Here is a 14134-nt window from a genome sequence, read left to right as displayed (position 1 = left end):
AATTTTGTATATTAAAACCCTGATAAGCACTACAATACGTTGCGGGAATATGATGAACGACAAATCTCTACTGAAAGGTGCTTACGAATTACGACGCCACCCGTTACATAGTAACGTGCCGAGCACCCTTGACGTGGCTACATTGCCAAGCTTCAGCCCGGATGTGGAGGTTGACATCAACATCAGGAATGCATGAAATGCTGCTGCATGTAGTCTGTTGTGAGTACTTCCTGCAGTGCCTTATTTCTCAAGCAGTCACACATCATGTGCTGTCCTCAATCCTCGCCCTCTAAAAACTGATGATGATCACACACTAGTGGGGAAGCGTGGCAGAAAACCCCAAATATTCAACTAAGAATGCCACTGCACATAACACCGAGTGTCATTGATTTCTAGTTCAATTCCTGTCCATTCACTTCTGGAGGTGTCCAATTCATTCCTTAAAGGCTGTTCATCTGTCCTAGAGCTATGGAAACTATCATATTGACATCATGCAGCAGCGCTTGCCAACTCGATTTTCTTTGGGCGGCCGCGCTTTGCCTTCACCGGCGCATCCTCAGCAGCAGCAGCAGCCTCATCCTGTGATACCTGACCATTCGGAGCTGCTTTCCTACTCCTGTTTGCCTTGGCTTCAGAAAGATCGCCAGCTGCTGCTTGGTCATGCTCAGAACCCGCCACCTTCTTTGGGCGGCCGCGCTTTGCCTTGATCGGCGCCTCCACCGTAGCAGCAGCCTCATCCTTCGACACGTGACCATTCACAGCCGCTTTCCTAGTCCTGCCAGGCTTGCTGTCGGAGAGGAGGTTGACATCAGCCGCTCCTTCGGCATCCTCAGACGCAACAACCAGTTTCCTGGACTTCCTGACAGGCTTGTCAGTTCCACCATCTGCCGCTGCCGCCTTGCCGCTCTTTGCCTTGGCCTTGCTGCCGCCTGCTGGATCCTTGGCAGGTGCCTCCTTGCTGGAAGCAGCCTTGGTGCTGGCTGCAGCCTTCTTGGCAGCCGGCTGTCTGCCCCTCCTTGAAGGCCCCTTGGCAACCTTCTCTGCCAGCAGCTTAATTGCGTCCTCAAGTCCAATCTCCCCTGGACTCAAACCCTGCAGTACAAGAATTACCAGGCCTTAATCCAGAGAAGTGCACATTAACGCCTGATATTGCGTGAGGCGTGCTCATGTTTTGTGACGTTCGTGGCCATCACTTGGTTCCGAGTGTGCACGCACATTTCCAATAATGACAAAAAGCATGAATTGCGCATTGACGGCTGCACAACCAGTCTGTTGAGATGCATGCTTTCAGTACGCTGGCGTTTATTACCATTATCGTGATGAAAGTGGAAAAGAAGTCAAGATGCACCGAATGAACATGCCACGCTGTGCCACACTTGCAGAGGCAGGCTGTGCACCTTGGGGAGGGATGCGTTGATGGCGTTGTGGCGCACGTATGGCCCAAAGGGTCCCATGGCTGCAGTCACCGCCTGACCATCCTCCGGATGAGGCCCCAGCTCCTGCGAATGCAGCTCCACTTCACACCCACAATTCTATAATTCTGGGCCATTGATTCCAGTGATGCAGAACACCTTGAGAGCACACTGACAACGGGCAGCGTCGGTTCATTGAATTAACCTTCGTTGGCTAGAAAAATGTGCCACCTTATTCTTCTTCTTGACATTAGCAAATAATGCAGCAGCAGCTGTTGAAGGTAAGGATGAGCACACATGCGCTGGCTGCTTGTTTTCAGCATGGAGGCAATAAATAGTGATGCAAGCCGTTGCTAAAATGCACATGCGCGGTTACCTTGGGCCATTGCAGCAAGTCCAGGGCTTCAGCAAGGCTGATGTCTGGGGTCTGGGGGCTCTTTCCCAGGGACACGCGCTTGGGCTTCGCTGTAGCGCTCTTCCTCCCCTTGCCTGGTGGCTTCTCCTTTGGCTCTTCGGGGCCTATTGCCTGCTCTAGATACCACCCATATGGCCCATGGACCAATCTGATCTCCCTGCCATTTGCTGGGTCCGCACCCAATACCCGCTCACCCTCACCTAAGCATGCACAACACGCAGCTGATCAGCATGTGCTGCAAACAGATCATGTTCAGGGCCATAAAGAACAAGATGCCATTAAAGCTGGAAAGGTCAACCGTTGTAAGCAGACCAAGCTTATGCATTGGCGGGCAATGCGCCTCACAATGTATTGTGCTAGTAGGTGCAGACCTGGCAGATCATGACGGCAAAGGCAACTCTCTCTACATAATTGCCCAAGACTGGGCAGGGCACAATGCACGCCGATGCATGCGGTTGCATTACCTTGCAGAAACATCCCTCAATCGCTATCTAGATTGAGGCGGGACTGGACAGTGGCGTGCAACCAGAATGACTGGCAGTAGGTATATACAGTCAAGGTATTGCAGGGCTGCGCAGCGCACCGGGCCCCGCAGGCGTTTCCCCGGGCTCGTGCAGCTGCAGGGGGCGCAGGTAGGTGCAGGCCGGGTAGCCGCTACAGCCGATGAAGCCGCCGTGCTTGGCCAGGCGCAGTCCCAGCCGCCCGCCGCACTCCGGGCACCTGCGCGCATCCTCCTCGCTCTGCCCCTCCTGCACAAAGACACAGGCGGCGCTGATTTAAGTAGATGAAAGAGGGTTTTACAGCTTGGATTTGAAGGGGATTTGATGTCGCAACCCCTTGGCAAAGGCCAAATACAGTACTGGCAGATGGCCCTTCCCAGTTCCCTCTGCCAAACACCCTCAAGAGTGGGTGAGCGGGCAAGGAACCAATCAGGAGGCAACAACATGCGGGTCAAGCGCTTGGACTGGCAGAGAGAAGCGCATGCTGGTCAGGAGACAGCCCAAGATGTCGTTGCTGCATGCCTGGCAATGATGAGCTGCATTGGGAGATGGTGGGTATCAGTGAGAGGAACAAGGGTGAAAGGTGTTGCCTGGACTGTGAAGAAGTGGCGGCCGATGAGTGGGTCCAGCACATCGATGACCTCAGTGATGCTGATGTTAGACGTCTGCTGCACCAGCTGCTGGAAGGGGCCCCAGAAATCCCTCAGCACCTCCTTCCACACCCCGTTGCCACCTGCAGTCAAGCACGTGTTCCAATTCTAGTTCCAATTACAAGTGAAAAGGAAAAGCATGACCAATTCCCATGCTCAGCAAGCAGAAGATATTGGGGTCCTCCCGTTGTGGGAGCAAAATGGACTCCTACTACCATATCCCACATACGTTAATAATAATCACAGATGGCAAGTAGCGTCAGTTCACACCAGAAATTGCCCTCATGTGACATGCATTACCTGAGACCTCATCAAGGTCATCTTCCAGGGAGGCTGTGAAGCCGTAGTCCACATAGCGGGGGAAGTAGGCCTGCAGAAACTCCGTCAGCACTCGGCCGCGGCTCTCTGGCTTCAAGGCTTTGCCCTCCTTCATAACGTAGCCACGTTCCTGAAGGAGATTCACATGACGTACACCTAAATTTCAGAAAATGGCTTGCCAATAATATGGCATGACATGCAGCCTTGCACAATTGGGTTCAAATATCCTGTCTGGTGTGATCTGTCAGAATCTTGCTGTCCAGGGCTTTCCTGACACACACTAGATAAAAAGACTACTTGCATTATTCATCCAAAGTCGATGACGCAGCTGATAGTGTAGACGGGAGAGAAATATGGAAAAGGCCTCAGGACTCTTCTAATGGTGCATTGGCTGGTACCTGCAGGACTTTGAGGATGGGGGCGTAGGTGGAGGGCCGTCCGATGCCGTGCTCTTCCAGAGCCTTCACGAGGGAGGCTTCTGTGTAGCGCGGCGGCGGCTTGGTGAAGTGCTGCTCTGGAGTCACTGACAGCAGCCTCACTGGCTGCCCCTGTGCCAGACCCAGCAGCACTGACTGCTGCCCCTCCTCAGTCGAGACCTGCTCTGAGTCAGCCTCAGCAGCTGCCTCACCTGTGAAGCATGCATGATCCAGTAGGAAGTCACCAGCCACTCAGGTCAGTAAATGCGTGCATTGCTCCTGACTTGTCTTCATGGTGATGCGATGGCAGCGCCATACGAACCTCTCAGTATGTCTGTGACTGTATGGAGGATACAGCGAGACAGTACTGTATTTGTACCGCAGGAGAGGTAGGAAGAAGTGCTAATATTGGAAAAATGCATACCTGAGGGGCGCTTTGGGGGGTACACTGCCAAGTATCCAGGGAACTTGACTGATGTGCTAGTGGACCTCAGCAGAAACCCCAAATCTGAGCTGTCCGCCACATCAGCTGACACCTGTTGCCAGCAAGCACGCAAAGTTCAGCAATGGCATGCACACCCCTCTTGCATGACATGCTTCACCGCAGCGCCTGTGTGGGCCAGAAAGCAAACTGCAGCAGGGTGACACTAGGAGATCTCAGCACCATTGACAAAGCTGGAAAACGCACATGCTCACAATGCCAAAATTCGTTCAATATAAGTCCAAAGAGTCGGTGCTCATACATGGGTGTGACTATGTGACAAAGCATGATTAGAGGATTGCCTGTCGAGGTTTTGCTCTAGGCAGAGCCTATTGTGCTTCAAAGGAACTATTTGTGCTGAACACGGAGGACATCTAGCAACCATGATCTGAGCAATACTTGGAAAACTACTAATCCATTACAGACTACTGAGCAGCAGCACCTGTAGAAGCTTTGCAGAGGCCATTTGGGAGGCGATGGCGCGTGCCCAGATCAGAGCATACAGCCGGTACAGTTGCGAGGCCGGCTGCAGCGCGGTCTTCTGCGGCAGCAGAGCCGCCTTTGTGGGGCGGATGGCTTCATGCGCCTCCTGAGCATTCTTTGCCTTGCTCCTGTCCGACACACATTATACGACGTCATGAAAGCATGTCAATGTGCCCATTTAAAATGTCAGAAATCAGAATATCATACTATTATAATACATGTTTTCCACTTCCTAGGGATCTAGGTTCTAGGCATGTCCAGCAATACATGTATCAGATTTCTCAAATGTTGGGTGGTTTAACGTGATGTGGGTTTGGATTAGCGTACTTGTAGATGCGGGGCTGTGCTGGCAGGTACTCCTTGCCATGCATGTCCTGGACAGCGCTCCTGATCTCCTGCACTGCCTCTGCTGACATCTGCAGCCCGTCCGTCCTCATGTATGTGATCATTCCCTCCCCTGTGCATCCCACAATGCCCCTCAGCAGCAGTCATGGACAATACTGTACGTCTCATGGTCATTCCATGAGATTGTTACCAGCTCACTGTACGCAGTCATTTAATCGAAGGCAAACAGAAGACATGACGGCATTGCGAGTGCCAGAGTCTGAGAAGAGGCTGTGCAAAGGGAGTGCAGCGAAAAACACCAAGTCACTTGAGTAATGAACATGTGAGCTGAAAGGAGCACCTCCTGAAGCCTCAGGACCCTCATAGAGCTGCTGTGCCAGCTGCATGGAAGTGGACGGGTTATACCCAAGCTTCACAGATGCATCCTGCTGCAATGTGGATGTGATGAAGGGCGGCTGGGGATTGCGCGTCACAGTCTTCTGGGACAGCGATGCCACCTGCCATGCAAAGCATACCTCTATCAATGCATGCAGAGTTCGGCATTGGGATGTCACGCCTCATCATGCATGCAGCATTCAGCTATGCCACCTTTGTTGGGGAGCAAAGCTCTAATACCACATGCAGCAGTGGATAATAGCCCTGCTGGCACTGACAGATGACAATGTTTATAGAAGGGAGTGAAATGACAAACAATACCTGTAGCGGCACGCTTTGCAGCTTCTCCACAGCAGATGCTGCAGCCTCCTGGTCAAGGCCCTCTTGTGGTATGCTCTTCCCAGCAACCTGCATGTTATTGCACAACACAATTCTCTCAGCCAAGACGGCCATAATCAATAATAGAATCATCATGCACAGAGCTCACCAAGCCTCTAAGAGCGAAGAGAGCAGCATGAAGGAGTCAAAGATGAGGCTTGCCTGCACCAGGCGGGCCTCAAATTGGGGACCCTTCTCAGACTGCAACTGCGCCGTGACGCTCCAGTACTCCTGCCGCGTGAACACCTCAATCTGCGCCTCCCTCTCGCACACCAGCCGCAGCGCCACCGATTGCACCCGACCTGCCCCCACAAAGCCTTGTTTCAGTAAACACCTGGCAGAAGTTGCTGTGTGCTTCTCAGTAGCACTCATGAAGGGGTCTGCTGTCACAAAATTCTGCTGTCTTCTGCACCCCAACAATTCAGTGCGGTGGGCCGCAGCAGGCGGCAGATGAAAGGACAGAGCAGTCTCATGACCCTCAGGCGAAGCAATCCAGTGACAATGGCATGCCGAGAACGGGCAATTTCATTGCTGAAAGTGGATCCCTCAGTCAACACAACATGCATTTCCGATGTCGTCCCGAGGCCTTGTCATGAAAGGATAAAGTGATACCTGCAGATCGGGAGCCCGGCAGCTTGCGCCACAGCAGCGGAGACAGCGTGAAGCCGAACAGGTAGTCCAGGGCTCGCCTGGCCAAGTAGGCGTCCACCAGGGCCTGGCTGATTGTGCGCGGAGCCGCCAGCGCATCCTGCACGGCCTTGCTGGTGACCTCTGTGAAGGTAATCCGCTGCACCGCCACCCCCCTCAGTGCCTTGGCCGCCTGCGCGCCGTGACACCGGCGAGACTTAAGCATCGATTGTTAAACGTGTGCTGCGCCATGATCGCAACATGGTGTCCTCCCATGGGGGAAACACGACCTGTTTGGGATGCTCAGGTGTGCAAATGCAGCATGTCTCTTGCTTATGCATGTGCACATGGTTCTGAAAAGAGCGACATGCACCATGTCAAGAGTCTTGCAGTTCTCAATGCGACCTTCTTCAAGAAAGCCAGAGAATGACTTGCTTCTTCAGCATATGGACACCGCTCTGAACATGACAATGGCAGGTGCCTCTCCAGAACTGACCAGCAGACAAGATTGACAGGGACCTTGTCTTGAGAAGTGCAAAGGAGTTTGCTCTGCAGGCACCTGAAGTTCTTCCTGGACATGCCAGGAGATGGCCTCGCCCTCTCTGTCGGGGTCGGTGGCCAGCACTAGCACGTCCGACTGCTTGACGGCTGCGGCCAGCTCCCTCAAGCGTGGCCGGGAGGCCGCAGACTGCTCCCACAGCATTGTGAAGTCCTGCTCCGGAAGTACGGACCCTGACTTGGCTGGTAGATCGCGGACATGGCCGTAGCTCGCCAGCACCTGCCGACGAGGTGATCTGTCTTTCAATATGCATGCATGCGCAAGCTTCTTCGGCAGGGCTACAATGTTGCCCTCGACAGAGATGTAAGAAGCAAGAGGTTCAAATTGTTAGATTGGACTTGGAGGAAGGAAATTGACCTGGTATTCAGTGCCCAGGAATTGCTGAATCTTCTTGGCTTTGGCCGGCGACTCCACAAGAATGACAGTCCTGGCTGCAGCTGCGCTGGCAGCCCTGCACTGCAGCACCTGCCAGGCGCGGCCCGGAAGAGATGCCTGGAATGGTCCTGGACGATTTCTGTTAGCCGACCGAAGGTCCATATGCCTGTTGCTGTGCCGGCTGACTGGTGATATGGCCGGCTTGAAAGCACCCCCACTGAAGTGCAGTGCCTGCCTCCTCAGGTGCTTGAAGAATAGGTATTGCATGATTGTCTCCTCCTTAATGTACGCAAGCTACCACAAGCAATAGTTGCTGATTGCATTCCTTGCTTTCCCAGGCCTATCCTCAGATCTGCGGTAGTGTTCGGCATCACAGGCGGAGGACTGCAGCATCACCTGCTGTCTATATGCATTTAAACAAATTCAATGGAGCTGCTTGCGATGTGCAAATGTGGATTGACGAGGAACAACACTTCAGAACCAGTCCCATGTAATGAGAAAATAGAAGAGAAAGATCGGTTCATTCATTTGCATCATTTATTCACAGACCGACAAATGATTTTTGATTCATAAATTTGCATCCAGCTGATGAATCCCTTCCAAGTGTCAATGTCCTGAGATCAGGATGAGCACCTGTCGGCACCTGCTGAGTCACTCATCCCGAGACTTTCTATCTTCCATTTCCAAATCCATTCAAGAGGAGAAGAGATGTTGATATCCAAACTCTACCATTTCCAATTTCGTATATAGTTCATATCAGGAAGGATCGACAGCGACGTCTGCCTGGGCCAACAGAACTAGGTGCCTGACATGTAACGGTTGCAGAGATTCGCGTTCGGCTGGTCGTGCTGTTTCAATTCCATATCTTTCACCGAAAGGAATTATGTGAGTCATGGCTGCATTGGAGGCTGCATCGCACGAGCTTTGCATCAGCCTCCATCAGGTTTGTTCTCTTCCAATGTGGCTGTTGTTCGTGTTTGGTGCTTTCGATCCTGATGATCGCAAGCCCTCACATGTGCAAGAGTGTCTAATCGTTCCATAAAAGCTCAATATGGTCTCTTCATGGGATTGATCAGACTGGTTTGCCTGTCCATCTGCAGCCCTGGGCTAGTCTACTGGTGTATGGGATAAAGCGCATTGAGGGTCGAGATTGGCCAAGCAAGTACAGAGGGAGACTATGGATCCATGCAACTAGCAGACGACCTGATGCGCAGACAGTGCAGGCACGTTTCCTGGCACACCTGCTGGCAAGCAAGGGTTTGCTGGCAAAGATACCAGAACCTGGAAAATCATATTGGTATTGCGCCCTGTGAGGTGTTCTGAATGTATGTCTCGTTTGATTGATGCGCAGGAGCTGGAAGACTTTTACAGGAAGGTGCATGATATGGATGGCCACAAGCCAGAGTTTCCTGCCAAGTATCCCACTGGTGCACTCATTGGCTGTGTCTCCCTGGTGGATGTGCTGACGGTAGGTGCACCTTTCTTGGTCGGCTCACTTTCTGAAACCATCAAAATCTGTGACAAGCGCAGACAACAGATATTCTCTTGTGTACAGCTTGCCATGATCAAGAATTCTTCCAAGCAAGCATGTGAAATGATGACTTGCAGGCAGAGCAGGTGGAGGCTTGGCAGCTGCCAGCATCAGTCAAGGAGGAGGTTGGCTCGCCCTTTGCCTTCCTCTGCGAGGATACCAGGATCATGACGGCTCCCATCTGCATGCGTGGATGGCCCAGACTGTGGCCGCTGCCTGCTGAAACTGTCAGAAGGGCAGAGCTATTCCTCTTGACCCCACCACAGGTGGACAGATTCTGCTCATGTCTGGGCCAGTCCCCACTTGTCTTCCTCCTGTGCCAATGCTCTTGTCCTCGATTGTTCTGTGAACATCTGATGCTCCAAGGCCCATTGCACACCTGGCAATTGAGTCTGAAGTGTTGTGCTGTGTGCGCGATCAGCTGGGGTGCAAGGGCTTCCGATGGTCAGCATTTGAGCGGCCGAAGGACTTGCTTCAGCAAGATCTGCCTGTGAACCCAGCGCGCAACCGCTTCAAGGAAAGATATGGGTCGCCTCTTCAGATACAGTCGGGCCACAGGAAAAGCCTCCTGCCTCACGTGCTTGATGGTGAGGGCACACTTGAGGCTCCTAAAAAGGTGCTGCACATAGTCTTTTGCTCATGTACTGACCTGGGGCTTGCAGGCTGTCAAAGATGCTGCAGCATTCTTAAAACAGTGACGCGTGTGCTGATGTGCAGCGTTTAAAGATAGGCGAACGCATTCTGTGGAATGTCGATGATGCAAAACGCATCACCTTCACATAAAAAGACATATGAAGCCAGCTGCTTGAATTCAGCATGGAACTTGCACAAGATTAATGGGATCGGTAAATGGGATTGTTGCCATGAAAGTTTGCGGGGATCAATTGAGGCTGAATGTGCGAGCAATTGTGCGAGTCTAGTGAGTTTGGAACACTGCAGCATTTTGTGGCAACCTTATAATTAGTTATGTATCCCTTTTTGTCATTGTGTCTTTGTTGGTGTAGGGTTTTATGTGATAGTGAAGTGGTGTATGTCAAAAGTAGTGTGCAACAATGCATGATAGGTACAGATTTGATGTGATCTTTTTTAAAATGTTACATTCTGAATGTACTGCTAGTGTACAACACCAGCCACATAATGGTAGATAGTAATCAGAAGCTAGTCTTCTTCATGGAAAAGTGTCCTACTTTGGCTAGCCAGCAACAATCCATGGCATAGCATTGCTGTTTAGAACTGCTGTTGCACACGAACAAGACATCATACAGGTTCTACATGGCTTCACAGCCTGTTGCACCTGCACCATTTCAGGCTTGACAAAACAGGACAAAGGTCCTTGCTGCTACTCAGCAATGTTCCAGGAAAACGCCAGCACAGACCTGCAGGCAATATAGTATTTTGTCAACATCAACACCATATCCAAAGTCAGACACCAGCAACATGGACATTGAGACAAGCTCGGCACTGAGCATGCATACAAGCTCACAGACAATACTTCAAAGCTCGTAGTATTCAGGATCGCAATTATAAAGCAATAAGATCGCGGCTGTACAGCAACATGTAGTGGAAAAGTGTACCTTGGCAAGACAATTTACTGTGTCTGCTGCTTGGCCTGCTCAAACTTCTTGCCAGCCTCGTGCTTTCCCTCCTGGGCCTGCAGGATGGCAAAATTCCTTAGACCAGAGCTTAGCAGATCAGTTTTAAATCTCATCATATCAGAACCATGCCATTCGTGAATGTGCGAATAGTGGAACACTTTGAATAAACACAGACAGGGACGGATAATGAAAAGATCGCGTGACTTATACGACAAAATATAAGATTGTTCCGTTCTGGCCCACGGTCACAAAGAACTCTTTGTTATAATCACCTTAGAGCCGGCCTGGTCTGCTGCGGACTTGGCCTTGTCCTGGACGGTGCCGAAGGCGTCCTTGGCCGAGTCCGTGGCCGATCCGGTGTTGCTCTTGCCGGCTCCGGTCACCTCGCCAGCTTTGTGCTGGGCTGCCTGTGCGTAGTCTCCGGTCTTCTCCTTGGCTCCCTGAGCCTGTGAGCAGCAAGATAACGGTGTCACTTCCACTACCTTGCACGGGTCGTCCTTTAGGATGCCGTCAATAATTGTAATGTCCATCAAAAAAGGTCCTTCTCGCCCCGAACTTTCTCTAAGTATGTTGCAAACTAATACCGCACACTACTGAAACCAACGTGCATGTGGATGATGGAGACAGAGCCGGATTCGGCAGTAAACTAACATGTCAATCAGCAACAGAGCGCAAGGCCGAAGCCGTCTTCTTCAATTAGATCGTGAAGCAAAGGTGCAGTGCAACTCACCGTTCCCAAGACGGTGTCCTTGGCTGATCCAAGTGCGTCGGACGCCTTCTGCGAGGCGGCACCGACGGCCTCCTTTGCCTGATCGACGTATGACTTGTCGGAAGACATTCTTAGTTGATGGTTGATTGACTGGTTGAAGGCTTTATAAGCTTGTGAGCGTTGATGATCAAAGATTGCGAGAATTGAAAGTTTTGGTCAGGAATGGAGTCAGGCGAGCTTAATGTACTCCTTGGAAGCGTGATGTGTCCGATATCCAGTCAGCCGAAGCTTCATGGCAGCTGCCCCAGGCCAATATGGGATTTTGCAGGGACAGCGCAGGAGATCTGGAAGGTTCTTGCCTGTTGGCTCATTAGAAGTCATGTTTAATGTCCAGATTAGTATTTGATGTTATTGCTCGACACTCTGCCCGTTCTGCTAGCAACCTGCAACTCGATCTGCCCATCTCTCATCACAACACTTTCTATGTCAACTCTGGAAGGTCCTGTATGCTTGCAGAAAAAGGAAATATTACATCTTTTTACTCTGCTTTATTGTTACACTTTCTAGAAATCTGCGCTGGGCCTGCCGGATGAGCTAGCGATGCAATGTACAGCTGTAACAGAACCATGCGAGAAGACACTATGAGCAGAGTATCATATCATACATTGTTACTCCTTGGGATTGTGCGCCTCATTGAATGTATAAGTCATGAGCTGTGACTCATGACCATAAGGCAAGACAGTTTACTCAAAGTGTTTCAAAACAAGTGGCAGACAAAACAACCGCAGCGGTGGTGACCATTGTGGGATTATATATGCTGGACTGATTGCAAGTGAGCTGGCTTTCACCTACAAAACCGACGAGGGCATTGCACAGCTCGGTGGTGCGCATGCTATGTGTGCACTGCAGACTCAGACCTTTTGGGCGACAAAGTGGCAGAGACATGCTGCAGATGCTTGTGCAACTGGTCAGCTGATCACCAGGTTCTCCAAATTTCATAAATCACCAGAATGCAGCAACATGCAAGTGATGGGAGCATGCAGGGCAGACGCTTGGGGCGGCCCCCAGCACAAATCATCCTGTTGAAGGGACAACCTGTTCCTACATGTTTCAGTGGGGCTGCCAGCTCATCAGAATAGCTGCATTACAGCTTTTGCTCGACATGCACAAACACCGTGTTAGGTGACTCGATTGACTGCACTGATCCTTGCCACACTGCTGAGGGAAGGCAGCGATGAAAGCAGATGCAAACACCCAACAAAGATCGACTGTCTGAGACTTTCTCTTGACATCAGTAGAACTAATATAAACCCGGTACCATCAAGCAGTCACTGCTTGGCAGTGCAATAGAACACATGAAAATGGAAAAAGTGCTAGGCAATGCTCCTATCCAATCAAGGCTTGCAGTACTCTACTCTGCAAAAGCAAGTGCACTCCGGACCATTGTAGATCCTCAAACTGGCATAAGATCAAAACAGCCATCATCAGACCAATATCACGTTCTCATTCTATCCCCCTGCACAATTGAGTGCCAGGTCCGGTCGCCATTGCGGCATTCACTTCTCAATACCGTCATAACACGCGCCAGCAGGTTCTGCGAAACCACACTTTGCAGTGCTGCTGTGCTGCCCAGAGATGGTAAGCTGTCAAAGTCATGCTGGACTGGGGCTGCGGCGGTGCAGGGACTTTGATGCGAGGAGCTGCCACACTTCTGAGATATCATCCTGGCCTCGAGTCACCAGAACTCGGGTGGCTGTGTTCAGGCCAGCCTCCTTCACAACCTGCACAGAACACCATCACATGACACCCTCCACGGTGCACTGAGAGCATGGATACATTTACCAAATGCAGCACAACAGGACAGACATACTCTGCTGTCGGCATTCACAGTAAGAATGCTGGACGCAGCACCACAAGCTGAAGCATATCAGCAATATACGCCATTCCATGTCACTATGCATCATCCACAGCAAGTGTTCAGAGGTTGCCAGGGAGCAGGTTGCACTCAGTTGTGGAAACCAGCACGATGACGGATCACACCTGTCGGAGGGCTCCTTTGATGGCCCAATCGATTTCGGACCCCAACACCACAAGCTCGAAGTGGGAGCGAGACGTGAGCAGCTCCAACTCAGACAGAGCGGTGTCTGGATCGCTGTTGTCCACAACGAACACTGAGATATTGTAGCCGTACTGGTCAGCCACCTGCATTAAAAGCACATCAGAAGATCAGCCCCAGGGAATAAGCGTCATCCTAGCTGAAAAGCAGAGTCTCTTCCGGTGGGCCTTCACAACTTTCTAGATCATCTCAAGGTTGCCTAGGTCTTCTCACACTTAAAAAACGCTAAGCCATCAGAGGTGCTTTCCGAGAATGACAATATGTGAAAACATCTTGACGTTCAAAGTCAGCAAATACAGAACGTGTACAAGCTCTTGCAGGCCTCCTCAGCTACTTTACTGCTTTCCAACAGACATGCACCTATCCGCCCTTCCTAGCTCGCCCAGTGGATTAACCAAATCATCACAGTATTCAATAACGAGACTACCTTACAGCAGAAGTCGTGCAGGCTAGCCTCTTCTGCTTTACTAACAACTACGAGGATCTCCTCCTCCCAGTAGCGCTTCTGCATGCAAGAGAACGATCCAAGCGTCAATACCTCCGTACGATGTACTTAGGAATATCTGTTGCCAGGGATGGTGTCAGAAGCTTGCTGTGAGCAAACGTATGCTTCACGATGCGGTGAGGCACGATTCATGCATCTGCCTTTGGGGGACCCCGCCCGCCGACGGGAGGAACCTGCCGCAGCTGCATGGAGGACTCGATCACAACATTGCATTCTCTGAAACAGGAGGGCTTAATCATGCTGGCACCAAGTGAGAGGCAATCCAGGCTGTTTCCATATGTCTGTACAGGCTGTAACAGCTGGCCAGCCAGTCTGCAGGCGCGTTCGCAGGGCTGCCCAGACTT

General features: G+C 51.4%; 4 protein-coding genes across 4 annotated transcripts; 1 reads left to right on the top strand and 3 right to left on the bottom strand.

Moving 5' to 3' along the window:
- Positions 1 to 489: 489 nt before the first annotated feature.
- On the bottom strand, positions 490 to 7993 carry COCSUDRAFT_60793 (DNA topoisomerase I; the record flags this gene model as incomplete). Its single annotated transcript, XM_005650265.1, has 17 exons — positions 490 to 1092; positions 1398 to 1499; positions 1789 to 2027; positions 2411 to 2576; positions 2924 to 3060; positions 3278 to 3425; positions 3694 to 3923; positions 4136 to 4247; positions 4635 to 4803; positions 5003 to 5132; positions 5361 to 5517; positions 5717 to 5803; positions 5942 to 6075; positions 6386 to 6593; positions 6960 to 7178; positions 7317 to 7410; positions 7968 to 7993. The coding sequence occupies 17 exons, from the start codon at positions 7991 to 7993 to the stop codon at positions 490 to 492; spliced, it is 2961 nt and encodes a 986-aa protein (XP_005650322.1).
- A 48-nt stretch (positions 7994 to 8041) lies between these two features.
- COCSUDRAFT_64833 (hypothetical protein) lies at positions 8042 to 9969 on the top strand. The gene is made up of 6 exons (XM_005650264.1): positions 8042 to 8277; positions 8435 to 8557; positions 8686 to 8802; positions 8943 to 9131; positions 9287 to 9481; positions 9583 to 9969. Exons 1-6 carry the CDS (start codon positions 8227 to 8229, stop codon positions 9646 to 9648), a joined length of 741 nt encoding a protein of 246 aa, XP_005650321.1. The 5' UTR covers positions 8042 to 8226; the 3' UTR covers positions 9649 to 9969.
- COCSUDRAFT_52570 (hypothetical protein) lies at positions 9939 to 11393 on the bottom strand. The gene is made up of 4 exons (XM_005650263.1): positions 11191 to 11393; positions 10733 to 10906; positions 10440 to 10516; positions 9939 to 10241 (listed from the first exon to the last, which is right to left on the bottom strand). Exons 1-3 carry the CDS (start codon positions 11296 to 11298, stop codon positions 10454 to 10456), a joined length of 345 nt encoding a protein of 114 aa, XP_005650320.1. The 5' UTR covers positions 11299 to 11393; the 3' UTR covers positions 9939 to 10241; positions 10440 to 10453.
- A 1428-nt stretch (positions 11394 to 12821) lies between these two features.
- COCSUDRAFT_60790 (hypothetical protein) lies at positions 12822 to 13978 on the bottom strand (the record flags this gene model as incomplete). Its single annotated transcript, XM_005650262.1, has 4 exons — positions 12822 to 12950; positions 13210 to 13371; positions 13713 to 13790; positions 13964 to 13978. 4 exons carry the CDS (start codon positions 13976 to 13978, stop codon positions 12822 to 12824), a joined length of 384 nt encoding a protein of 127 aa, XP_005650319.1.
- Between the last annotated feature and the right edge of the window lie 156 nt (positions 13979 to 14134).

Source organism: Coccomyxa subellipsoidea (assembly GCF_000258705.1).
Source record: "Coccomyxa subellipsoidea C-169, whole genome shotgun sequence".
Taxonomy (NCBI): Eukaryota; Viridiplantae; Chlorophyta; class Trebouxiophyceae; family Coccomyxaceae; genus Coccomyxa; species Coccomyxa subellipsoidea.
Note: the sequence above shows the minus strand (reverse complement) of the source record. Positions and strands in the feature narration are given on the sequence as shown.

Bases quoted from the DNA above. Each gene is read 5' to 3' on its own strand.
- COCSUDRAFT_64833 (XM_005650264.1), top strand. From the start codon at position 8,227: ATGGCTGCATTGGAGGCTGCATCGCACGAGCTTTGCATCAGCCTCCAT. The intron at 8,558-8,685 runs GCACGTTTCCTG...ATTGATGCGCAG, and splicing joins CTGATGCGCAGACAGTGCAG to GAGCTGGAAGACTTTTACAG. The intron at 9,482-9,582 runs GTGCTGCACATA...GCTGATGTGCAG, and splicing joins CACTTGAGGCTCCTAAAAAG to CGTTTAAAGATAGGCGAACG.
- COCSUDRAFT_52570 (XM_005650263.1), bottom strand. From the start codon at position 11,298: ATGTCTTCCGACAAGTCATACGTCGATCAGGCAAAGGAGGCCGTCGGT. The intron at 10,907-11,190 runs GTGAGTTGCACT...TGCTGCTCACAG, and splicing joins AGGACACCGTCTTGGGAACG to GCTCAGGGAGCCAAGGAGAA. The intron at 10,517-10,732 runs GTGATTATAACA...GCCATCCTGCAG, and splicing joins CAGACCAGGCCGGCTCTAAG to GCCCAGGAGGGAAAGCACGA.